The sequence below is a fragment of the Macrobrachium nipponense genome, chromosome 2, assembly GCF_015104395.2.
Source record: "Macrobrachium nipponense isolate FS-2020 chromosome 2, ASM1510439v2, whole genome shotgun sequence".
Taxonomy (NCBI): Eukaryota; Metazoa; Arthropoda; class Malacostraca; order Decapoda; family Palaemonidae; genus Macrobrachium; species Macrobrachium nipponense.
Genome location: NC_087201.1, coordinates 58,409,939 through 58,435,388, shown reverse-complemented (window position 1 = coordinate 58,435,388; position 25,450 = coordinate 58,409,939). Strand labels below are relative to the sequence as shown.

The 25,450-nt window shown below is 42.1% G+C and overlaps 2 protein-coding genes across 5 annotated transcripts in view; one reads left to right on the top strand and one right to left on the bottom strand.

Moving 5' to 3' along the window:
- LOC135220615 (SRR1-like protein) overlaps positions 1 to 2,432 on the bottom strand; it is a 67,225-nt gene extending 64,793 nt beyond the window's left edge. For 2 of the 4 annotated variants that reach the window (XM_064257921.1, XM_064257920.1), the window contains exon 1: positions 2,273 to 2,432. The gene's annotated coding sequence lies outside the window, so the exon portion shown is untranslated. The remainder of the gene's footprint in view (positions 1 to 2,272) is intronic. The other 2 variants (XM_064257919.1, XM_064257918.1) reach the window with 1 other exon arrangement.
- A 5,955-nt stretch (positions 2,433 to 8,387) lies between these two features.
- LOC135220611 (probable ATP-dependent RNA helicase kurz) overlaps positions 8,388 to 25,450 on the top strand; it is a gene marked incomplete in the record, with an annotated part of 259,299 nt that continues 242,236 nt past the window's right edge. Inside the window, 1 exon segment of the mRNA XM_064257916.1 lies at positions 8,388 to 8,547. Within this exon segment, the coding sequence (XP_064113986.1) occupies positions 8,479 to 8,547 (69 nt within the window).

The following is a 25,450-nucleotide window of genomic DNA, read 5'->3' as shown; positions in this document are numbered from 1 at the left end:
CGTATAAAGCTCCACCTACCCTCTCCCCAACACCCCCCCCCCCCTCCACCGCCATCCCTTTTCTTCTTCGTTCCTCCGCCTTCCTTTCCTTCCTTTCTCTCTCTCTCTCTCTCTCTCTCGCTCTTCCTCTCTCTCTCTCTCTCTCTCTCTCTCTCTTCTCTCTCTCTCTCTCTGTTGCCATTCGGTATGTGTTGACCCTCCAAACTGGGTATAAGACTACACACAAAACGTTGAAATTGGTGAAATTAGGCTATGTATTGGAAGTATATATACATAAATATTAAAGCAATTTTATCATTATTGCATTACTATGACAACTAGAATTCATGGAAACAGTTTATAACCTGTTAAGCGTCACCCACGTAATAATACGTTTACCGCGATCTACTCGGTAGCGCCTTCAACGGGATATTACGTTCAAGACTTTAACTGTGCTTGTCAAGCCGTCAGCCCCGTAATAATACGTTTAATCCGTATAGAAAGTGTAGGAACATCATTTGGTAACACTCCTCAGCACATGGGAAACTTATTTCCAGCCTGGCAACTCTTTCCTGGTGGTCGCTTATGCTAGAAAACTGCCTGTCCCTGTTGGTTTTCTTTCAATACGCTTCGGGCGTTTATCGAGACAAATTGGATTTCGCGTCTTTCACAATGAATGTCCCAAAGAGGAGGCATATTTCTTTAGGTGAGATCAATCAAATACTAGATGAGGAGTGTGATATTGATAACCTATTTGATGATGAGAGCTCTAGTTCTGAATCCTCCAGTGATGATACAAACTTTTCTTCCAATTGCGGGAGTGAAGAGACTTTTCTTTGCCGAGTGACTGGACTCCGAGAGAGAGAGAGAGAGTAGAGAGAGAGAGAGAGAGAAGGAAGAGAGAGAAGAGAGGAGAGAGAGAGAATTTCCTACAGTTAATTACAGTATGAATAACAAGCATAAAAATCAATATTAACTTTTGAAAAACTATCATCAGTGCTATGATCGCTGATTACAAAAAAAGCGTGACGGTACGTTAGCAGCGAGCTCATCAGGGGCGGACGCTTAACAGGATAATGGAACGGCGTATGTGTGAAGCCTCCACTAATGTGGCAACGATGATTTTGCCATTCTTAGCATGCAAACATTAAAGCATGCAAACATTAACGGTTACATTTATTTCTGGCATACGATTATTTAAGAAATTCAAAATACTAATAAAGACTGAAATCAATGAAAAAGTGCTAGCAAAAACAAAAAAGCAAAAAAAAAAAAAAACGTAGTCGTTCCTCTATGCACTTTTCCGTATTCGTTCCTCTATGGTTTTCGGCAGCCAGATGTACGAAAACGTTAGAAACATTTGATTTTATCTACGTTAGAAATATCTGTAATTTTTCGGGGTAATTTGGTTGCAAAAAGGGATAATATACATGAATTAAATCAAAATTTTTAAATAACAATGTAACAATTTAAACTAAATAACGAGTAAAGTAAACAGTTTAGGAATAAACTTTGCAGTTTCGTCGTCTGTCGTCGTCTGTCGTCGTCTGCTATTTGTAATTGTGTTTATGGCGCGCGCGCTTAGAAACCAGGAACAGCAACGGGTTTAAAGTGCAATGTGGAGTGAACTGAGACCAAAATGTGTATAATAACAATCAAATAAGCACTGTGGAGTTTCAGTTGTGATGGCAGTAAGGATAAAACCGCCGATTACAAGGTACGAATGAAATTCAGTTCCCAACCATAACCCCGGGAATAACAAGTTTCATACTTTCACTAATATAGGCAACAAAATGTTGTTTTATTGTGCTGATTACAACGCAATCTTGAGTAAGATCAATAAACGTTACATACATACGCTAACATTGTTCAAATGAGTGCTGGGAAGGCTGGGGAAAGATGGTGTCCGTCACTGATGAGAACCGTCCATGAAAAACGTAGCCGCCATATTGGATTTCAAAAACTGCCTTGAAAACATATTTTACGAAGAGCTCACATGCTTATTTTAGTTCGTATGGGGCTTTCATATATCACAATATGTTGACGAAACTTCAGTCTTTTAAATGGTATGCTTAGAGTTGCAATTGTATTCATGTTTCACCAATTAAATATCGAAGTACGGAATAAGACCCGTCTTCACCGTGATGAGGGTTTGGCCTGTACTGATGTTTCCCCCTAGTAACAAGAGTAGGCTACAGGCTAGCCTACTTTATACCTATTACCATAGCCTACCTATTCTGCGTTACTTCACAGATTCTAAACTATATATATCAGGGTGCTTGTTTAAACTTACAAACCTGCTTTTCAATAACAGCTTAATTGTCGACCTACACACTCAGGCGTAATTACAATAAGTCTGTAACATTATTATTGAGTTACATGTAAATAAAGTTATTAGTAGTAGTAGTAATAAGTGGAAAATGTATATGAAACGGCTCCCTTGCTTGTTTGATTCCTCCTTTGTTTGTGTTTGTTTGAGTTTCTTCTCTCTGAAATATCACATTTCTTTTATCAAATCTTTCCTACTCTCCACTTCCTCCCTTAGTAGATCTACCAATAAGAGTATATTTGCTACTAATTCATCTTTATTTTCTTGATATGTTGCTGCATAAAACTATATCTATTTCTAATCTCATTGTATGCTGGACAGTGAAGTAAGAAATGTTCTAAATTTTCATTTTGTTCCTCCCAGCATAAACATTTTGTATCTTCTCCTTCTATCCTATTTCTATCATTTAATCCTAGTATAACTAGTCTTGCCCTACTGATCAGCATTGTTTTTTCAGTGTTGTCATACCAGATTTCTTCTCTAGTGTTTTCTTTATATTTTCTGTAGATTCTTAACGTTGACTTTTCATACATTTCTTTCTGCCATGCTTTTCTGTCCCAGTTGTTTATTATTTCTCTTAACTGTTTGTCTTTAACTGCTTCAATTTTACTTAAGTTTATGTTTAGTTCTTTCATATATTCTTTTACATCGCATTATCCAGTGTTTTTTTTTTTTTTTTTCATACTGATGCTGAGGGAAGCAGACTCACGGGTATTTCCTGGTATAAGAGCCTCTAGACCATTCCAAGTTAGACTATATTAAGATTAAGATGTTAAGGGTACTCATCTTAAATCCCAGAAAGTCATGAAGTAAAACATCCTGCGTATCCTCCATGGCTTATTCCAGAAGCATCCGTGTGCAAAAACGCATATAACAAAAAAGACTGTCCTGAGGAAGAGATTAGGGGAAAATTCTTGGAGCACGAAACTGTCCATACTAATGTGACAAAAATATTTACGGATGGATCAAAGTCAGATAGTGGTGATGGCTATGCAGTTATTCCTTGGTGATACAGCATATACAACTAAACTACCTGACTTTGCATCCATGTTCACAGCAGAATTAACAGCCATAGTCTCTGCCCTGGATATAGTTTTTCAAAATAGCGACACTAATTTCGTCATTTACACGGATTCCAAAAGCACTTTAGAAGCTATTAAAAAATTCAATAGCTTCCATCCGTTAGTTCAAAAAGTTCAGGAATCGCTCTTCTATTTGTATTATTTGCGTAAATCTACCTCTTTCTGTTGGGTCCCCTCACATGTGGGGATTTGCGGAAACGAGATGGCAGATATGGAAGCGAAAGCTGCTAGCGTCTCATCAGAAACAGCCTTTAGTAAAGTGTCTCAGACAGATCTAAAAGGTCCATTAAGGTCTTATATTTTAAGCAAATGGCAAGAAAGATTGACTTCTCCTCATCTTGCTAATAATAGAAAGTATAGAAATATTAGAAATAATGTATTGCCGTGGCCTTCGTCTTTCCAGTCTGATAGACGAACAAAGATAGTTTTAAGCAGACTGAGAATTGGGCACACTTATTTGACCCATCAGTTGTTTTAGAAGGGGGCAGCCTCCCAGAGTGTGCTTGCGGTGGCGAGATGCTAACAGTGGAGCACATTCTGGTTGCTTGCCTCAGATATTTTGACCAGAGAGAGAAATATTTTAGGGGTAAATCCCCTTGTGATATTTTGGGAGATGAAGCAAATATCCCTGCTCTCATCTCCTTTTTAAAGTCTATAAACATTTTTAATAACATTTAATTATTTTTTTATCCATCACATCACAGATATATATATATTTATTTATTAAGCATTTCTTCATTAATTCATTCATTTGTCATATGGTAATTTATCTATGAACCATTTTCTTCAGACACTTATTATCTCATTTATAATGCAATTTATTTACTTTCCATTACGGCGCTGAATGGCTTCTTTGGCCCCAGTGCCTGGGCTTTTGCCCTAAAACTCATACATCCATCCATCCATCCATCCATATAGGAGCCTATTTCCACACTCTTCAATGTATGCTTTAGGTAGAATTGTTTATTCTCGATATCTCTTGAGTGGCAAAAAGAGGCTCCTATATCAGATCTTAACGCACAACTTGCTGTGTAACTTGACACTTTCAAAATTGCTCTATATACTTGATTGTCTATCTTCTGAAATTCATTTATAGTTTTCTTGTCAGGTTTCATGACTTCCATGGCATATATGAATGATGGCATCGCTAATCCTTTCCAATACAATTTTCCTATCTTTACTCTGCTACAGCTTTTATTGATGATTGCATCAGCCATATTTGCCATCTTCTTTGCTTTAATTTGGGCCCTTTTTTTATCTGTCTCTGAAGCAGTCTTTCATGTTGTCGATTGTCACTCCTAGGTATTTAATCTGCTTAACTCTTTTTATTCCTTCTATGTGCTCCATATTTTCCACATCATCGATACTATACCAGTCGTTGTATATTAGTATATGTTACTATTGTCCTTGTTTATGCTTAGGCCACATTCACTCGCTATTTCCATAAGGGTTTTTATTGCTTTTGTTATTTCTTCTAGTGTGTCCTAGTATTAATCCATCATCTGCATATAATAGTGCCACTATCCTTATTACCTCATCTCTAAAACCCTCTTGTATTTTCTAATTTTTCTATTATCAGGTACGTTATTAGTAGAAAGAATATGGTTGAGCCATTGCATCCCTGTCTTATTCCATTAGTTAAATTGAGCTCTTTTCGTTCTATATTGTTAAGGCATAGGCTTGTTACATCATTTGTATATATCTTTGCAAATGCATTTATTACTTCTGCATGCAGCCTACATTTTATCATGACCTCAATGAGCTTTTTTCTATTAAATGAGTCAAATGCTTTTTGGAAGTCTATTGATACTACAAATAATGGGTCCTTTCTTCTGTATGTTTCTTGTATGCAGTATTGTAAAATATATAAATTATCGATTCCCCTTCTTTGCTTTGTGCGGTAAAGCCTGATTGCAGTTCATTAATTTTTCCTATATTTCTAATATGCTTTTCTATTTTGGTTTTCAGGATCCCCATGAAAATTTTACATGATACATTTGTTAGAGCAATTGGCCTAAGATCTTTGACTGTGGAGTTTCGTTTCTTGGGCGTAAGTGTTGTTCTTGACTAAAACCAGCTTCTCTGCGTTTTCCTGCCCTTCAGTATGCTGTTTAAACATTCTGCCAATTCTTTTTGAAGGTTGGTACTTTGTAAGAGTAGTTTGAACAGAACTGGCTTCATTCACGTCTGGCTCTGGTGCTTTATTTGCCTTCATTTTCTCGAGTTGATTTTTTACATCTTCGTCTGTTATGTGGATTTCTTCCATGGGTCTAATCTCTGTCTCTGTTAGATCATACACTCCATGCATGTATTCTCTTAAAGATATATGGTATTTCATCTGCTGTGCTAATCTTTTCACTATTTCTTCCATGTCATGTTTGTACTGTTCTTTCTTGCTTTCATTCCATCTCTCCTATTTTGTTTTCTTCTTTTTGGTATATTGTTTCCCAGAATTTTACCGCTCTTTCCCTAGGGTTTCTTCCTTCATCTCTTGCGTATTTTCGTCGTATATCCTTATCCATTCTTTTTCTGGCGTGGTCTTTTCTGTCAGCATGTCAATATACGTATTCCCAGATTTTCCTGTGTCTGTTTTTATCATTCATTATCTCATTTCTAATCTTTTCTTCACATTCTTCATATGCTTTCTTTATTGTTATCTGTACTGTTTTTTTAAGATATGCTTCTATTTTTGTGGCTTTCCTTTTTAATTTGTTATATATCCTCCTTTGGCTTATTTCTTTCTTTATTTCTTTGGTGACCCATACTGGTTCTATTTCTTCTTGCTTTCCTGTCTTTAACCTTCTTTTGATTATCTTCTCTAGGTTATTTGCTTTTGCTTTACTCATTGTTTCTTCCAACTGGGTTAGACCTCCTTTTCTGTCTTGTTGGGTTACTTTATATGCTATATATTCAAGGTATTTCCTGGTAGACTCTTCTGTAACTTTCAAATATTTGATTTCTTTTGTGCATTTTCTTGAAGGTTTTTCCTTACTTTAGTGCTCATTCTGAATTTGGGCCTTTATGAGGTGATGGTCTGATAGGTCATATTAATATTTTCCCTCATCTATCTCCATACATTCATAGTTTTTATACACGTTTTGGTTGACTAGGGCAAAGTCTAGAGTGTTGTTCTGATCCTCTCTACTCCAGGTTATCTCTCCTTTGCAGCTGGGATCTCCATTTAATAGCGTTAGGTCGTATTTTCCCATTAGGTCCATAACGTATTTTCCATTTTGGTCAAGTTCTTGTGTCCCTATGAAACCTAAATGCCCATTGAAATCCCAAGGACAATCACAGGCAGGTCTGTGGCCTTCTCTATTGCTACATGTAAGGCGCTTATTATTCGTTTATTTCTTTCTTTATCACTGGTTGACATATTTAGACTAGAATTAGGTTAAAGATTGCTGTTGTATACTTACCCTTTACTATTAGAATGTCTTTGTGTTCTGACTTTTCATTTTCCATCTGGATCTCTTGACTCTCTCCTTAGGTTCTATACATTATTAGTAAACCTCCTCCTTTGGTGTCGTCTTCATCTCTCATTGAGTCTACCACTCTGATGCTTGTTGGGAATAGTAATTTTTGCTGTTTAAGGTGTGTTTCTGTGATGCACATAATTGTGTTTTTTTCTTTCTTTTTGTTATTTCCACTAGCTCGATTAGTTTTGCTTTTGTCAGTCCTTGGGTGGTTATGAGCTTTATTTCAAGATTTCTTGATGTATCTTCTGTCTTGCTCACTATCTTTTCCCTTTCTCAATTTACAAAAGTGCTTCTACCATCTAACCATTTATCTATAATTTGCGAACAACTATTTTCTTCTTGGCCTAATAGCCTATAATTATTACTAAAGTTACTTCCTTTACCTATACCTGTCCTAAACTAATTTCCCTTCCTCTACTTCCTACCGCAGAGCTCTTAACATTATTACTAGATATTCTATTTTTTCCTAACTAAATTATTTACACTCCTAAAAATATTATTACTCACTATCTCTAAATTATTAACATTTCTAAAGTTATTCAACTGTGTTCCCGAGATCTTTTTTTGCCTTTGTTTCCCCAGAGTCTGAAATTCTTTGTCCTCTGTTTTCTTCAGAATCTGGAACTCTTTTGCCTCTTTTCCCAAAAATCTGAAATTTTGTTTACCTCCGTTTTTTTTTTCTCAAAACCATGCGTAGCTACATACCTACTTTTGCATTGTGTATTTGTTTCAGAATCTAGAATTCTTTTGCTTCTACTTTTATAATTAGATTATTATTATTTTATTTTTTATTTTTTGCCTTTAGGTATTCTCCTGAGAATTTGGAACTCTTCTTGCTCTCTTTTCCCCACAACATAGAAAATCAGACATTTAAGAAAAATACAAAGGAAGAAACTTGGTTTGATAAAAAAAAAAGGTGCTGATTTGCAGTGTATTGAAATCTTTACAGCTAAATGTCAGGAAAAGATTGAAGTGCGAAGAAATATACGTCTATACTGAACAAAATTTAAATTCCGCAGAGCTTTTTTTTTGCTTTACTCATTACCCTGAAAATAACCGTAAATTTAACAGATTTAGATCTATGCAGCACAAGGCCGTACCCAGAATTTTTGTTGTTTTTTTTTTTTGTTTTTTTTTTTTTGGGGGGGTGGGATATTTTTTCCCCCAAAACTGGACCTTTTCTTCTATAAATGCCCTTGCACATAGAGGTATATAAAAGATGAAATATTTGAAAATATGGACTTCCCGCCCCCCATCGGTACAGGCCCGCAGCAAGGTCTAAAGAATTATTCTTTAGACCTTGGCCCGCAGCAGCCATCATATGGGGAAGGTGAAAGCGAAATATAAGCCACCATAAAATTCGTCATTGAGCTGTCTAGAGCTGATATTTAAAAAAGGACAGAATGTATCAAAAACATGATAACACAAGATGTTTCAATTAGCAAAACTAAAAGTGAAAATAAACTCGCTCGGGAGCCGTTTCAGCGCCTTGTACTTCCTTTTACTACTACTACAAGTCTCCAGCACATGAGTTAGGTAGTTCCAGTTGGACCATATACGATTGTTGTTAAAGTGACTTATTTCTGCTGTTTTTATAAGGCGTCAAGCGATGGGACGGGCCAGGAGTAAATATAGACAAAAACAAGTAGTCGTAACAGATGATACTGAGCAAAAAAAGGTAAGGCAAGACTTCCTTTGGTAACGGAGGCCTATCCTAAGGTACTACTATAGGATAGCTAGGGTAAAAAACCGCATGGTACAGGGGTGGACCATGTACGATCAACGTGTACAACCCCCAAAAAAGTACATTATAACGCGTCCTGACATCGGAGATGGGCATCAGTCGCGACTTGTTGTTGGTGGGAAACGGAGCTAAAGACCTCTACTCTCCTTTCGAAGTAAGTATTTTCTCCAAAGTTAGAAATTAAGGCCAAATTTTAAGATTTAAACAGAGGGTAGTGAAATGGTGGTAGGCAAGGCATCCATCTCACCAAAATGCGTTCAACATTTTTACTTACAACTCGAAATATAGTAGGCTATTTAGAAGATTGATGCCATCTCGATGTTTACGGAGTCGCTTGTGTCAATAAACTTCCCATTTCCTGTGATAAATCCGCACACCACTTGCACCCACAGGCGCTGGGGCACTTTCATCACAACAATCGGAACACGGTCCCTAACTGGCTTGTTTGTTAGTAAACAACTGTTTTGGTAGAAGACGACGACGAAGCGTGCACTTGGATAATTTTTTTAAATAAATAGTAAAACATCAATATTTTACATATTTATGATGATTAATTTGAAAATATTCGCTATTGAAAAAGTAACTCGATTCTGACACAAATTTAAGTAATTGCTATATTTTGGAATTAGAATGTTTGTTTAAGTCCTGAATTATGACGTCACAACATCTTGGCTTTCGTACCTATTGTAAATAATTGCTTTACTCAACTTTCTTGCAGAACAGTTTACCAGTTATTCATGCAGATTATCAGCTATTCATGTAATTGTTATAATCGTAATGCGCATATAGGATAAAAAACCACATGGTACAGGGGTGGACCATGTACGATCAATGTGTACAACCCCAAAAAAAGTACATTATAACGCGTCCTGACATCGGAGATGGGCATCAGACGCGACTTTCTTGTTGGTGAGAAAAACGGAGCTAAAGACTCTACTCCGGTGTCAGGACGCGTTATAATGTACTTTTCTTGGGGTTGTACACATTGATCATACATGGTCCACCCCTGTACCATGCGGTTTTTTACCCTATATCTTTATTATTTACTTTTTGGATATATGAAGATGTTTTACTGCCGGATTATCGCCGTAGTGTGACGCAATCGTTTTCGGTCCCTGGGCCTCTGTTTTCGCACCACAAGAAATTATGGGGCCGAATTTGCAATGACCAGAAAGTCGTTAAAAGAGGAAAGTTAACATTGAGGGGCATATGTTTTGATTGAGAAAAATACAAATTTATTCAATAGCTAGCTTGTAAAAAATACTTTATTACAAAAAACTTGATTGACAACTAAGCAGCATACCTACTATGGGTTTCAGCGACATTGACAACTAAGCAGCATACCTACTATGGGTTTCAGCGACAGTACAAGCATGTTTTTGGGCAATACCTATTTCTGTAACGAACACTCGTATCAGAACAAGATTTTGCTATAGTGCATTATACCCAGTGCCGTAATTTATAAGGGTATCGGGAATCACTAATTGTAAAGAATAACGACACTTGTCCTTGTACTAAGAGACAAAAACTCCATTATGCAGAAATGGATACGAACATGCGTAAAAAGCTCCACCTACTCTCTCTCCCCCCCCCCCCACCCCCCCCCCCCCCCCCCCCCCCCCCCCCCCCCCCCCCCCCCCCCCCCCCCCCCCACCCCCCACCCCCCCCAACCTCCACCGCCACCCCTTTCCTTCTTCGTTCCTTCGCCTTCCTTTCTCTCTCTCTCTCTGTTGCCATTTGGTATGTGTTGACCCTCCAAACTGGGTATAAGACTACACACAAAACGTTGAAATTGGTGAAATTAGGCTATGTATTGGAAGTATATATACATAAATATTAAAGCAATTTTATCATTATTGCATTACTATGACAACTATAATTCATGGAAACAGTTTATAATAATGAATCGTCGTATGTGTGAAGCCTCCACTAATGTGGCAACGATGATTTTGCTATTCTTAGCATGCAAACATTAAAGGTTACATTTATTTCTGGCATACGGTTACTATTAAAGAAATTCAAAATACTAATATAGACTGAAATCAATGAAAAGTGCTAGCAAAAACAAAAAAGCAAAAAAAAAATATATCATCCACTTATCCGTAGTCGTTCCTCTATGGTTTTCGGCAGCCAGATGTACGAAAACGTTAGAAACATTTGATTGTATCTACTTTAGAAATATCTGTAATTTTTCGGGGTAATTTGGTTGCAAAAAAGGGATAATATACATGAATTAAATTAAAATTATTAAATAACAAAGTAAAGTTGAACTAAATAACGAGCAAAGTAAACAATTTAGGGAATAAAACTTTGCAGTTTCGTCGTCTGCTGCTTGTAACTGTGTTTGTGGCGCGCGCGCTTAAGAAGCTTAAGAACCAGGAACAGCAACTGGTTTAAAGTGCAATGTGGAGTGAATTGAGACCAAAATGTGTATAATAACAATCAAATAAGCACTGTGGAGTTTCAGTTCTGATGGCAGTAAGGATAAAAACCACCGATTACAAGGTAAAAATGAATTCGGTTCAAACCATGACCCTGGTAATAAAAAGTTTCATACTTTCAGTAATATAGGTAACAAAATGTTGTTTTATTGTGCTGATTACAACTGCAATCTTGAATAAGATCAATAAACGTTACATATATACGCTAACATTGTTCAAATGAGTGCTGGGAAGGCTGGGAAAGATGGTTGTCGTCACTGATCAGAACCTGTACATCCACACGGTAGCCGCCATATTGGATTTCAAACTGCCTTGAAAACATATTTTACGAAGAGCGTCACATGCTTATTTTAGTTTGTATGGGGCTTTCATATATCACATTATGTTGACGAAACTTCAATCTTTTGAATGGTATGCTTGGAGTTGTAATTGTATTCTTGTTTCACCATTTAAATATCGAGTGAATAAGACCTGTCCACCGTGATAAGGGTTGGTAGTCGCTGGGTTTTCCCCCTAGTACCTAGATTCACATCATCCGTGCATCTGATGCCTAGGCCAGTCCCTTACGATGCTCCTAGGTAATTGGCTGTCGATAAGCCAATCACAGGACTGGAAACTTTCAGTCTCTCATGAGAGTTTACCTAGGCAGGAGGTGTGTTGCACCGCTTCTGAGGGCTATGTCTTTCAAAAGTACTATCCCTCAGGAGAGGTGGAACATAGTAGCTACATCTTGCCCATGTGAACTCTCTCAAGAGACTGAGAGTTTCCAGCCCAGATATTGGCTCATCAATAGACATTGAGGAGCGTCGTAAGGGACTGGCCTAGACATCAGATGCACGGTTGATGTGAATCTACGACCACTAGGGTAAACAACCGCATGGACTGGCTCAACTCACCGACGGTCACGGCTGGACACCCTCCGAAAAAGTACTTATATCGCGTCCTGACACCGGAGATGGGCATCAGTCGCGACTTGTTGTTGGTGAGAGACGGAGCTAATGACCTCTACTCTCCTTTCGAAGTAAGTATTTTCCCCAAAGTTAGAAATTAAGGCCAAATTTAAAGCATTAAACAGAGGGTAGTGAAAAGGGTGGCCAACGCAGTGCAAATCTCACCAAAACACTTTCAAAATTTTTACTTAACGCTTAAATATCTTAGAAGATTGACACCATCTCGATGTTTGTGGAGTCGCTTGTGTCAACAAATTTCTCATTTCCTGTGATAAATCTGCACACCACTTGTACCCATAGATGCTGGGGCACTTTCATCACAACAATCGGAGCACGATCCCTGGCCACGATGTTTTTAAGGAAACTATTGTTTTGGTAGAAGACAACGAAGCGTGCACTAGATAATTATTCAAATAAATAGTAAAACAATATTTTGCATATTTATGATGATTAATTTGAAAATATTCATTATTGAAAAAGTAACTCGATTCTGACTCAAATTTAAGTAATTATTTGTCTGAATTAGAACGTTCTTTTAAGTCCTGTTTTATGACGTCACGACATCTTGACTTTCGTACCTATTGTAAATGAATTGCTATACTCAACTTTCTTGCAGAACAGTTTACCAGTTATTCATGCAGATTGTTATCAGCTATTCATGTAATTGTTATAATCGTAATGCGCATATATATCTTTTATTATTGACTTTTTGGATATATGAAGATGTTTTACTGCTGGATTACCCCTGTAGTGTGACGCAATCGCTTTCGCTTCCTGGGCCTCTGTTTTCGCACCATAAGAAATTAATGGGGACGAATTTGCAATGACCAGAAAGTCATTAAAAGAGGAAAGTTAGCATTGAGGGGCATATGTTTTGATTGAGAAAAATACAAATTTATACAATAGCTAGCTTGTAAAAAAACTTTATTACAAAAAACTTGATTGACAACTAAGCAGCATACCTACTGTGGGTTTCAGAGACAGTGCAAGCAAGTTCTTTGGCAATATTTCTGTAACGAACACTCGTATCAGAACGAGATTTTGCTATAGTGTATTACACCCATTGCCATAATTTATAAGGGTATCGTGAATCACTAATTGTAAAGAATAACGACACTTGTCTTTGTACCAAGAGACAAAAACTCCATTATCCAGAAATGGATACGAACACGCGTAAAAAGCTCCACCTACCCTCTCCCCCCACCTCCACCGCCACCCCTATCCTTCTTCCTTCCTTCACCTTCCTTCTCTCTCTCTCTGTTGCCAATTGGTATGTGTTCACTATCCAAACTGGATATAAGACTTACACAAAATGTGGAAATTGGTGAAATTAGGCTATGTATTGAAAGTATATATACATAAATATTAAAGCAATTTTATCATTATAGCATTACTATGACAACTAGAATTCATGGAAGCAGTTTATGATAATGCATCGGCGTATGTGTGAAGCTCCACTAATGTGGCAACGATGATTTTGCCATTCTTGGCATGCAAACATTAAAGGTTTACATTTATTTCTGGCATACAGTTATTAAAAAAAATCAAAATCCCATATAGACTTAAATCAATGAAAAGTGCTAGCAAAAATATATATATATATATATATATATATATTTATATATATATATATATATATATATATATATAATATTATATATATATATATATATATATATTATAGATATATATATATATATATATATATATATCTATATATATATATATATATCAATATATACATATATATATATATATATATATATATATATATATATATATTATATATATATATATATATAATATATATATAAATATATATATATATATATATATATATATATATAGATATATCTATATATATATATATATATATATATATATATAATCCACTAATCGTCATCTGCTCGTTAGAAACATTTGATCGTGTCTACTTTAAAAAATAGTATCTGTTAATTTTTTCGGGGTAATTTTGGTTGCTAAAAAGGGATATAGACATGATTATAAATAAACATTTTGAATAACAAAGTAAAGTTAAACTAAATAATGAGTAAAGTAAAACAATTAAAGGTAATAAAGCTTTGCACATCATAAACATGTCGTCGTTTTGCTGCTCATAACTGTGTTTGTGGAGTGAGCACTTAGGAACAGGAACAGCAATGTGGTTCAGTGTAATGTGGAGTGAAAATTAAGACCCAAAAAAGTGTATAATTCAATCAAATAAGCACTGTGGAGTTTTCAGTTGTGATGGCAGTAAGGATAAAAACCACTGATACAAAGGTAAAAAATGAATTCAGTTCAAACCATGACCGGGGAATAACAAGTTTTCATACTTTCACTAATATAGGCAACAAAATGTTGTTTTATTGTGCTGATTACAAACTGCAATCTTTGAGTAAGATCAATAAAACGTTACATATATACGCTAACATTGTTCAAATGAGTCTGGGAAGGGGGGGGGGGGGGCTGGGAAAGAAAGATGGTGGACAGTCCGTGATTAGACTGTTGAGCCACAGCAGGGTTTTACGAAGAGCGTCACATGCTTATTTTAGTTAGTAATGGGGCTCTCATATATCACATTATGTTGATGAAACTTCAATCTTTTGAATGGTATACTTTTGAGTTGTACAGGGGTTGGGCCCCCGCCCCCGTATTCGCGTTCTCTGGATTCGCGGACTCACACATTCGTGGATTTTCTCTCGGGAATGTTTCCCGCATTATTTGCGGAAATTCGCGGTATTTTTGTATGAGAAATATCCCACAAATTCCTGTTTTCATACAATCAACTTACCTGTCAGATATATACCTAGCTAAGACTTTTTTTTTTCCGTCGTCCCCCGACAGAAATTCAAATTTCGCGCCACTCGCTACAGGTAGGTCTGTGATCTACCGGCCTGCCCCTGGGTGGGCAGGACTAGGAACCATCCCCGTTTTCTATCATATTTTCTCTGTCCGCCGGTGGTATCAACATTGTTGTTTTATTACCTCCTGACTTGGATTCTTTTCAACATTTGATCAAACGTTTTTCGACTTTTGGGTGACTATTTGGATCGTGTTTTTTGGCATTCGCTACTGTGGACTGTTTTTGGAATAAACTCTTTTGGATTTTTTCTCAGGATGTCTGATTCTTAATGTGAGTGTGAGTTGTGTAAAATGTAGGCTGCAGGGTGAGGATACCGAAAGCTTCGGTTGATCCTCACACTGTATGCCGTAAATGTAGGGTGAGTGCAGTGTTCTGCTATTAACACTTGTAAGGAATGCGAGAGTTTGAATGCAGAAGAATTGGAAGACTTTGACTTCTTTTTATTTGAAGAAGTTGAGAGGGATAGAGTTAGAAGACTGAAAGGTGTGAATTCAAGCCTATTGAGCCTTTAAATGGATAATTCTAACCCTTACTTCTGGAGAATCTCCCTATAAAATCTCATTCTCAGAGTGTCTTTTTCGATTCGGCATCGGAAATCGCCAATCTGAAAGCGACGATTCGAGACATGAAGTCCAAGATGGCGACTCGAAACGGTAAGTGCTATGATAGTGAAAATTTTAGTGAAGTGAGTCCTATCAGTGTTGTGGGAGGGGGCTTTGATCGTCCCTGCGGGCGCTCCCAGCCTAGACCTTCTTTCCAAGCTCACATGCCCAGAGGAGAAGGAAAGTCGAAAGCCTTAAGGAGGTCGGAGGGAACCCCAACGGTCAGACGTCCCTTCAGCTAGCTTCTTCATGGCAGCCAGCTCAAGGACGCTACAGGAAAGCGTCCTTTCGCGAGTGTTTTCTTCGTCCTCTCCCTCTCCCTCACCTAAACGAGGGGGTGGAAGGAGTCGACCTTATCGAGACCGCTGAAGCGTCATATGAAGCAAGATATCGACTCGAGCCGGAGCGCTTCTCTGATGACGCCCCCCGTCTGCTATCAAGAAGGCGAAGGTGGCGTCAACGTCACCTGACGCTTATGAGGAAGTACCTTATCATGCTTCTTTTCCCCTAGTGATGACGAAGGGCGCCAGGCGCTAGACGTAGGAGAAGCGTCCAAGGAAGATCATTATGGCGGTGCAAGAACAACTTTCATCTCTTGTGGAGTTTTAGCGAACCCCGTCGGAAGGACGTTGACGCTTCCCCTATTAAGAAGTCTCGTCCTCTCGCTCCTGGCTCGGAAGACGTCTTTTAGAAGTAAGCGTCAAATCAGAGGATCGTAGACGTGACGCTCCGTCCAAGATTGTGACGCCGAGTAGGAAGCCCTTAGAAAGCGAAGCGTCTTCCCAGACGCGAAGCGTCATCTAAACGTCAACAAGAGACGTCATACATGAACGCTCGGTAGAGCGGGAAGCGTCATACATGACGTCTTCTAAAGCGCAGAGAAAGCCGCAGGTTGGTGACGCCTTCCAAGTCGATCAGAACGGGAAAAAAGGAAAGACTTTCATTCCCTTAGCCCCTCTCCGATCAGAGTTTGTCTCCCCCAGAAGAAGAAAGTTCTGAAGGAGAGCAGAAACTCAGGATTTTTCACGAGTTCTTAACGAACGAAACTCGGAGATGAAGATCTTGGAAGAGAGGGCTTGTCAAACTATAAGGTTTTGTTTTTCTACCATGCTTCTGGAGGAATACGGAGACGATTTGTTTGCTCCGGTTCTGCTCCTCCTTCTCCCCGCGCTCGCTCTTTTTCGAGTGCGAAGGCGAAGAAGACTTCGTCTTTCCTGAAGATGAAGCCCACCATCTCGATGAAGCGGGCTTTACACGCCTTAGACGCCTGGAGGAAAGTCGAAGAAAGACTTAACAGGACAGTATTTTGCATGCCTCCAGCAAGGTTAGCTGGGAAAAGAGCATATGGTACAAGACGGGGGGAGGCTATGGGTATCGCTCTCCTTCTACTACAGAGGCAGACTTTTCGACTGTTAGTTGACGCTTCAAGGCGTCCTAGGCTTAATTCTGCCCGCATTACTTGGAGTATTTCGGAACTGGATCATCTCCTCAAGGGACTGTTCCATGTATTGGAAGTATTCAACTTCTTAGATTGGTCCCTTGGGGTGATGTCCAAGAAAGCTCACGATTTCGCAGGAATCGAACCTGAAGCCTTGCTATGCATTTGTCGTGCATCGACAAAGCAGTACAGGATGGATCTTGGAAGTCTCTGCTTATTTGGAGCAGGTCTTTTGAAGAAAAGGACAGTGTATGGGCGCCTTCTTCAAAAACAAATGCATGTCTCGGCATGCGCAGAGGGCAGCTCTGCTATATGCACCTCTTTCGGACTTTTTTGTTTCCTTCTAAGTTAGTGAAGGACGTAGCTCACTCTTTAAACTGAGAAGGCGACACAGGATCTTCTGACGCAGTTTCTGCTAGGAAGAAGAAAAACCTGCTTTAGTGTCGACAAGAAAGAACCTAGCACTTCTAGGCAGCCCTTTCGAGGGGTCCGATCTCCAGACCTCCCGCAAAAGAAGGAAGGGTCCAGAGAGAAGAGGTAGGTCCGCCTTTCGTCCCTTTAAAAAAGGGCAAATGAAACATTTCTCCTCCAAACACCAGTAGGTGCCAGACTCCTGGAATTCGTGGAAGCCTGGACATGATAGACGCGGACGCGTCTTCACTAAGATCATAAGGAAGGGATATCGTATCCCTTTCCGGAATACTCCGCCCTAACGTCTATACCGAGGGAACTATCAGCCAAGTACAAGGATCCTGTGCTGAGGGATCACTCTTCGATCAATGTGGAACAAATGTGGGACAAGAGTGCAGTAGAAAAAACTAGTACTGGATCAAAACTCCCCGGGGTTTTACAATCGCCTTTTTCTAGTGGCGAAAGCCTCGGGAGGCTGAGACCAGTACTAGACGTCAGCGCTCTGAACAAATTGTTCAGAAGAGAAGTTCTCCATGGAGACTTCTGCTTCAGTCCTAGCGTCATTACGACAATGGAGATTGGATGGTGTCTCTAGATCTCCAAGACGCCTACTTTCACGTCCCGATCCAACCTTCATCGAAGAAGTACCTCCGTTTCATGACGGGGGGAAGGATCTTTCAGTTCAGAGCCTTGTGTTTCGGCCTGTCCACAGCTCCTCAGGTCTTCACAAGCCTGATGAGGAATGTGGCGAGATTTCTGCAATCTCAAAGGAGTGAATGTCTCGATGTACCTAGACGACTGGCTCATCAGGGCCAGATCGGAGAGACAGTGTTTGGAGGACCTAAAGTTAACACTACATTGACCCAAGGCGTTGGGATTGCTTGGTGGACCCTCGAGAAGTCTCAGATGACAGACAAGACCTAGTCTATCTGGGGATTCGGATGGTTCCCTCGGGGGGTTTTCGAGATTTTTCCTTCGCAAGAGAGAACAGAAAAAGGTTTGATAAATCTCTCTCTTCTTAGAGAAACAGCAAACCGTCAGCGAGGGAATGGGTTAGACTTCTGGGGACGCTTTCCTCGCTGGAAAACAATTCTTCCCTCTCGGGAAGACTGCATATCGTCACTTCAATTCTTCCTCAAGAAGTCTTGGAGCTGGAAAAAAAAACGGACAACTGTCGGACGTTTTCCCCCATTCCAATGGGGAGGTAAAGGCACACCTACAGTGGTGGTTGCGGGCCTCTGGAAGAGAACAAAGGGGTTCTCTCTAAGTTCAAAGAACCCAGCCTAGTGTTGTTTCTCCGACGCGTCGGAGACGGGTTGGGGATCGACATTAGGCTCGGAGGAAGTGTCAGGCACCTGGGAACCAGCACAGGTTTGTCCTGGCACATAAATTGCAAAGAGCTCTTCGCCGTTCACCTGGCTTTGAAGAGTCTAGAACCTCTGGTGAGAGACATGGTAGTACAAGTAAACGTGGACAACACCACCGCACTTGCCTACATTCGAAAAACAGGGAGGGACTCACTCCTCGTTCCTTTACGAAATCACGAGGGGACTTATTACTTTGGACGTCCTACAGGAACATCCCCTGTTGACAAGGTGCTACAGGGAGTAAGGAATGTGAGGGCGGACAGGCTCAGCAGGAGGAACCAGTCCTTCCTTTCATACAGAATGGACTCTGAACGAGGAAGTATGTCGGCGATCTCTGGTCTCTGTGGGGAACTCCTCACGTGGATCTAATTCGCACATACATTTCAAAAAGGCTCCCAGTGTTTTGCTCGGTCGTGGAAGACCCAACCGAGCAATTATGGTAGATACGCCTTCCTGCTAACTGGTCTCGAGTGGACGTGTACGCTTTTCCCCCCATTCAAACAATCCTGGGGTTTAGTATTGAAAAAGTTTGTGGCGTCAAAAGAGACGAGGATGACTTTAATAGCCCCCCTTTTTGGCCGGCCCAGGAATGGTTCACGGAGGTGGTAGAGTGGATCGTAGACTTTCCAAGATCCCTACCAGGAAGGACGATCTTTCTCAAACAACCACACTTCAAGAGTACCATCAAAACCTCCCCGCTCTCGCTCTGACTGCCTTTCGACTATCGAAAGACTTGTCAAGACGAGGAGGCTTTTCTCGCGAAGTGGAAGCGCGATCGCGAGAGCTCGCAGAAACCTCCACTTCGAAAGTATAACCAGTCGGAAGTGGGAGGTCTTTAGAAGGTGTGTAGAGCCAAGAAGTTGTCCTCCTCCTCTACCTCTATAGCGGAAAATTGCTGATTTCTTGCTATTCTTGAGAGTAAAATCGCATCTAGCTGTATCCACAATAAAGGGATACAGGAGTATGCTCTCGGCTGTGTTCAGGAACAGAGGTTTAGATCTGGTAAAAACAATAACAAGATCTCCACGTTCTCATAAGATCATTTGAGACGTCAAAGTCTAAGGAGCCAGTACCTCCCGAACTGGAACTTGACGTAGTCCTCAAATACCTGTCTTTCGGATAAATTTGAACCTCCTCATCAGGCCTCATTTAGAGACGTAACTAGAAATGCCCTATTTTCTTTTATCGTTAGCAACGGCAAAAAGAATTAGTGAGTTACAAGCTCTGCAGGATAAATAAAGTAGGATTCAAGGAGACTCGGCGATTTGCTCGTTTAAGACTCTGTTTTTAGGCGAAAAACGAGAATCCCACGAATCCCTGGCCTAGGTCATCGAAATCAAAGGAATGTCTAGTCCTCGTAGGCAGAGAAGCAGAGAGGTCTCTATGCCCTGTTAGAGCTCTGAAGTTCTATCTTCAGAGGAAGCGTCAGTTGGGAGGCTCTAGACAAGGTCTTGGTGCGCGGTAAAAGCCCCACACAAGACTGATGTCAAAGAAGCTCTAGCGTTTCTTTTGTAAGAAACGTCATTACGGACGCTCACAAGGTCTGTCCGGACGAACAATTACAACTTCTGAGGGTAAAAGCTCATGAAAGTACGAGCGGGTTAGCGACGCTCTCTCTCGTTTTATAAGAATATGTCGCTTAAAAAACATATTAGATACGACATATTGGAGATGCAAACTCGGTGTTTGCATCTCATTACTTGAAGACCGTGCGTGTGGACGTTTTGAGAAGTGCTTTTTTCGCTAGGTCTATCGTATCGGCAGATACATCTGGGTACGGGAGGCCGACACCAATCCTTAATAGTATATATGTTCTTCTGTTTGGATATGTCGAGAATCTCTTCGAACAATGGAGGATTCAGGCTCGCAGGGCGGGCGGCCCGTCTATGTTGTTCATAAGAGAATCTCGTCATATCCAATTAGTTTTTAGTATAATTTTTTTTTTTTTTTGAAAAATTATGTATGTGTGCGTAGTGGTTTTTGAGTTTACGGTTGTTGTGACGAGTTCGGGGATAACTCGGTAACAATCCTTAGTTCTAACACATGGTTAGGATCAGGTGGTCGGGATTGGTTGTGTGCTCCTTCATAAGGTGTATTTTGTCATATAACGTGGGAATCAGCACCCATTGACAAAGTCCTTTTAGGCTTCTGCTGAGTAAGTGGGTAAGAACCCCAATCGGCAGACCCACTGAACTCTTGGCCATAGATCACATATCTCGCTAAGTTTCTTGAGGTGATTGCAGACTACTGGGCAAACACCCCACCAAGTCTACACCTATCAGGTAGGAACCAAGGTTTTATTTATACCTACAACTATGTTGTTTACCTGTCTATTCCATATAAGTACTGTCTCTTTACCCTCCACCGAAGGGTGCCAATCAGTATGTATATATCTGACAGGTAAGTTGATTGTATGAAAATAATATTGTTATGTTACAATTTAAGTTTCATACATACTACCTGGCAGATATATACATTAAAGGCCCCAGCCTCCCCGCAGGAGACAGGTGGAAGAGAGAAAATATGATAGAAAACGGGATGGTTTCCCTAGTCCTGCCACCCAGGGCAGGCCGGTAGATCACCTGACCTACCTGTAGCGAGTGGCGCAAAGAAATTTGAATTCTGTCGGGGACGACGGAGTCTTAGCTATGTATATATCTGCCAGGTAAGTATGTATGAAACTTTATTGTAACATAAACATATCATTTTTTATTTATCAATTTCATCATAAAATGCACTTTTTGTGATAAAACTATTAAAAAAACCAAGTATGAAAATTTTTAGTGGCTTTTCTTGAGTTTTAACTAACAAAATAGGCTGTTTTTAGCGTTTTTATAGGGGTTCCAAACATTCGTGGGTTCTAACTATTCACCGGGGGGTCTGGTACGCATCCCCTGCAAATACGGAGGGACCACTGTAATTGTATTCTTGTTTCACCAATTAAATATCGAGTGAATAAGACCCGGCCAGCGTGATGGCAGGAGGAGACCAAGAGGGGTCTGTCGCTGTTCCTCCTTCTGAAGGAGGAGGGTCTCGAGAGGCGTTCTTGCTGGAGGGGCTTGACGGTCCAACTCCTCAAGACGCAGTCACTCCTGAGATCCAGAGGTTGTTTGCAGAGGTTATTGTGCTGATTCGTCAGCACAACGACCTCGGGGAAGGATCGCCGCTCCCACCTTCTGAGCCCATAAAGCGGCTCGAGTCGTTCTGGGGTCCTAAGAATGAACCCAAGACAACGGTGGGTCTGCCGCGATCAGAGCTGGCCGACTCGGTGCTGGGCCAGGTGGACTTGCTTGTCTCCGGACCAGAGGGTTCGCTACGGCCTGGTATGTCGTCCAAGCTACTTCCCCTGCCTCTACTGCGACAGAGGAGGTTCCACGTGCCTTCAGAGGATCCGATGCTGCCCAAACAGGTTAACCCGGAGCTAGCTAGGCTAACTCCGGGGGTGTCTCTGTAGCAGCTCCTGTCGGAGAACTTGTGATTCTCGCAGCAAGAGGCACTTGCACTGGAATCCACCGCCATGGCAGCTTTCCAGGCAGTCTCCTGGTTGGACCTGGGGTCCCTCACAGTGTCCAAGGTCGCGGCCACCTCAGGAAATATCACTCCTGAAGGTGACCCGGCTTTTGGGAGGCTATGCCAGTCTGGAGGTAGAGCCATCTCCTACCTCGCCCACCAGACAGCAAACCTGTGGGCCAACCTGGTACTTCGGCGTAGGGACGCAGTCCTCACCCGAGTGTCCAGGACGGCTGGGCGTGAGGCGGCATTGGGTCTTCGCAATGGACCAGTGCGGAGTTCCTCCTCTCTCTTCCCAGGAGAGATGGTGGACGCTGTGGTGGAATGACGGCGCACTGATGACAGTGACCGTCTGGTACACCAGGCAGTCTTGAAGGCTTCTGGGCAGCCTCGATCGACTGTGGCCAAGCCCAAGAGCTTGGTTAGCGCTTCCTCGGCTGCTAAGACGATCGCATCGTCGAAGCCCCGTGGAAAGACTCTGCCTACGACTTCTGCCAGGCGCGGTTGCAATCAGCCCTCCTCCCACCCCTCCTTTCCACAAGGAGGAGCCGGGAAGAAGTCGAAGAGAGGCGGGAAACGCTAGGGACGGCATTCCCCTTCACCTGCCGCCGGAAGTGGGGTGTTACCTGGTGAGCCATTGGGCAACATGGCAGCGCTACGGAGCAGAGACCTGGATAGTAGATGTCCTTCGGGAGGGGTATCTACTACCCTTCGAGTCTCGGCCACCCCTCACCTCCAACCCGGTCCATCTTCAGACCTACGTTCCTGGAACACCAAAGGACGTAGCCCTTCGACAGGAAGTCCAAGCCATGCTGAGCAAGGGAGCTGTGGAGATCGTCAGGGATCGGTCATCAGGCTTTTACAACCGTCTTTTCCTGGTGGAGAAGTCCTCGGGGGGGCTGGCGCCCGGTGATAGATCTCTCTCCCCTGAACCAATTCTTTCGTCAGTTCGGTTCACGATGGAGACAGCACGTTCCGTGCTCGACTCTATCAGGCAGAACGATTTCATGCTTTCAGTGGATTTGAGGGACGCATATTTCCAGATACTCGTCCATCAATCCTCCAGGAAATACCTCCGCTTCATCCTTGACGGGACGGTGTACCAATTATGGCAATTTGCTTCGGTCTCTCAACCACCCCACAGGTGTTCACGCGAGTGTTCACTCTGGTGTCTGCTTGGGCCCACTCGTCAGGGATACGTCTTCTGAGGTATTTCGACGACTAGTTAGTCCTGGCGACTTCCCGCTCGCAGTTGCTACGGGACAGGGATCGTGATGAACTTCGAGAAGTCCGACCTCGAGCCCAAGCAGAGGATGAAGTACCTGGGTATGCTGATCGACACGGTAGCAGGGTGAGTCTTCCCCGCGGACTCGTGGATCAGCAGATTCAGGGAGGCAGCCGACCGGTTCCTGTCTTGGTAGGAACAGTCAGCTCAGCAGTGGCAAGTCGTGATTGGCCACCTGTCGTCACTCGAGAAGTTAGTCCCTCACGGGCATCTTCACCTGCGGTCTCTTCAGTGGAGACTAAAGGAGAGTTGGTCACAGGCAGGAGACCCACCGTACTTCCCCGTGTCCCTCACGGAGGAGGTCGAGGCAGGACCTACCTGGTGGCTTGACGACAGGAACTTCTTAAGAGGAGGGCCTCGCCGCACCCCCCCCACCGAGGGGTGGGCGAACATCTAGAGGAGTTGCTGACTGCAGGAGTGTGGGGACCATCATGACAAGCACCTTCACACCAATATCCTGGAGCTCAAGGCAGCGTTTCTTGCTCTCCAAGAGTTCCAGGACCGCCTGATGGGACACTCGGTGGTGTTGATATGCGACAACACCATGGTAGTGGCATACGTCAACAAACAGGGGGGCCTAGTGTCCCTCCCGTTGCACCAGTTGACGCTGCAGGTGCATGAGTTGGGCCGTGGCGGCTCACTCGGTAGAGCTGTCAGCCCGCTACTTCCAGGCAAGAGGAATGTAGTAGCAGACAAGCTCAGCCGTCGGATCAGGTGATAGGGACCATTCGGTCCCTATCACCTGATCCCGACGGCTGAGCTTGTCTGCTACTACATTCCTCTTGCCTGGAATGTAGCGGGCTGACAGCTCTACCCAGACGTGGCGGAAAGGCTCTTCAACCTGTGGGGGCGTCCAGTAGTGGATCTGTTCGCCACCCGTTCTGCCTGATTCGCAAGGTAATCAGCAGAGTGCTGGCCACCCCGAATCTCAGGATGATCCTGGTGGCTCCCAAATGGCCCCAGGCCATTTGGTACCTGGACCTGCTGGCTCTGCTTGCAGAAGCACCGAGAGAGATTCCCCCTTGGCACAACCTTCTCATCCAGCCACACTTAGAACGGCACCACCAGACAGTCCAGTCTCTACATCTTCACGGCTGGCTGTTATCCACCATCTCTTGCGAGCGAGAGGCTTTTCTCGCCGAGCAGCATCAGAGATGGCTGGGCCCGTCAGACAGTCTCCTGTAGCTGTGTACCAGGGAAAGTGGGCCGTCTTCTGTGGTTGGTGTCGTAGACGGGGTCTATCTCCTCTCAGAGCCACTCTTCAGCAGGTAGTGGATTTTCTCGTGTTTCTTCGCCGAGACAAGCTCCTCTCTGTCCCCATAGTCAAAGGATATAGAGCCGGCCTGGCCCTAGTCCTGAAACTGAGGGGAGTGGATATCTCGAATTCGTTCGAGATCTCCTTGCTAATGAGGAGCTTCGAGAGGTCTTGCCCACCCAGGGAACTCAGGCCCCCAGGGTGGGATGTGACTCTCGTCCTTAGGAGTCTGACTCGAAGGCCCTTCGAGCCACTCTGAGAGTCATCAGACAGGGATCTAACCCTCAAGACCCTCTTCTTGCTGGCCCTGGCATCGGCGAAGAGAGTAGGGGAACTTCATGGCCTTTCCTTCGATGTCAAGCATACTAGGGGACATCGGTACAGCAAAAGCAAGAAGCTTGTCAGTTTGAATTACATTTGAGAATTCCAAAACCTGTAAGACGGCTTAACAGCAAGAATTCAATCCCAACACCACTCCTCCCGCCCCCCGAAAAAATGTATATGCATATATTTGTTTAGTCAAGATTAGAGTGTGTTAATGACATATCAAAACTGCATACTTAGCTCAATGGTATTTCTAGAGGACATGTCACTTTAAATTAGCTAATATGAGAGAGAGAGAGAGAGAGAGAGAGAGAGAGAGAGAGAGAGAGAGAGAGAGAGAGAGAGAGGAGCTAAGGTGTCGGACACTTTCAACACATTCACTGAGTTTTTG